This window comes from Temnothorax curvispinosus, unplaced genomic scaffold, assembly GCF_003070985.1.
Source record: "Temnothorax curvispinosus isolate PA1 unplaced genomic scaffold, ASM307098v1 QBEX01010354.1, whole genome shotgun sequence".
Taxonomy (NCBI): domain Eukaryota; kingdom Metazoa; phylum Arthropoda; class Insecta; order Hymenoptera; family Formicidae; genus Temnothorax; species Temnothorax curvispinosus.
Window position 1 is genome coordinate 1 of NW_020220134.1, and position 1,539 is coordinate 1,539.

General features: G+C 26.1%; 1 protein-coding gene across 1 annotated transcript; it reads right to left on the minus strand.

The window, feature by feature from the left end:
• Positions 1 to 69: 69 nt before the first annotated feature.
• LOC112460142 lies at positions 70 to 981 on the minus strand (the record flags this gene model as incomplete). Its single annotated transcript, XM_025024672.1, has 3 exons — positions 818 to 981; positions 529 to 732; positions 70 to 391 (listed from the first exon to the last, which is right to left on the minus strand). Coding segments are annotated over exons 1-3 (535 nt in total), but the record flags the coding sequence as incomplete, so codon positions are not given.
• Positions 982 to 1,539: the final 558 nt, after the last annotated feature.

The window sequence follows — 1,539 nt, forward strand, 5'->3', positions numbered from 1 at the left end:
AAAACAAAATATTAAGCATTAACAATTTTTTTAATATTACAATTTTTATATAATATTGTTATATAATACCTAAAAAGACCCAAAGATTCGGATGAATCATATGAATTTTTTTCAACATAATACTATGAAATGATTCCACAAGATTATTAGTCCTAATTGGACATCCATACACACTTATTTTTTTAGATATTGGGAGCCATGTACTTCTCATATATCTCATAAAGTGCAATATGTTAGGATAATTATTATATTCTTTATCCGCAATTGTCTGCATGAGATTTAAGCCTTCAGAAAACATTTCAGGTGGTGCTAATGCTAATGTCATTGCCATAGATACTATTTTATATGGTGCAGTAAGAAGTTCCAATCGCTTCCACTTTTTCAGAACAGCCTACAATATAAAAAACACAAAGTATATATAAATATAAATATAATAAACATAAATTCAAAAATTTTAACTATATCTGTTAAAATATAAATAATGAATAATCAAAACTAAGTTTTGATAACAAAGAATATTTAAAATACTTGACAATAGTAAAACCAGCAGCCTCGCAAAGATGCTTGGGGAAATTGTTTGTGAACAGCATTCATCGACGCTTTTTCGTAATCACACATTATGAAGCGCAAATTAGATTGCAGGTCTGGAGCTAATTTGATAACTTCTTTCCATATAGATTCGTAAACTAATTGTGTTCTTGCTTCACACAGAATGAATAATACTGCAATACCCTGAAAAATAATATTTTTATATATGATAACATAATTTAAAGGAAAAATGTATGTAATAAAATTATTTGGTATAAAATTAAGATACCTTATCCATGTAACGTACATGGACTGAGAACAATTGTGCAAAATTTGGTGTTCTGGGTACAATCTGAAAATTGCGAACATATATTTATACATATAAAACTATGTAACATGTATAGTGTCCCGTTTTAATTGAAACAGGCAATTTCTCGAAATCGAGGTTTTAGAAAAAAATATTTCTTACGAAACAACTGTTGTGTGGTTTAAAGAGGGACAAACAATGTTAAAATTAATTTTCGAAAAAATTGAATTTCAACGTTATGTAAAGGTCATCACCATTTTTAAAAAATGGAATTATATAATTTCTTTTCACGTAATATAATTCCTTTAGTTAGTTTGCATATAAAAAGTACAGTTATCGAAAAATCAATGGTTTACGAGATATTTCATACTTTATGTCAAAATGTGTTAAAATAAAATTTGAAATATCCCGTAAACTATTGATTTTTCAATAACTGTATCTTCATACTTTTATATGTGGAATAATTGGAATAAAGAGGAATTATATTATGTAAGAAAAATTATATAATTCCATTTAAAAAATGGTGATGATCTGTATATGATATTGAAAATCGATTTTTTCGAAAACTAACTTTAACATTGTTTGTCCCTCTTCAATATACAACTTTTGTACGAAATACATTTTCTTCTACAACCTTGCGATTTTGAAAAATTGCATGTTTCAATTAAAATTAAAAATCCTGTATAACAATAATTATATATAAC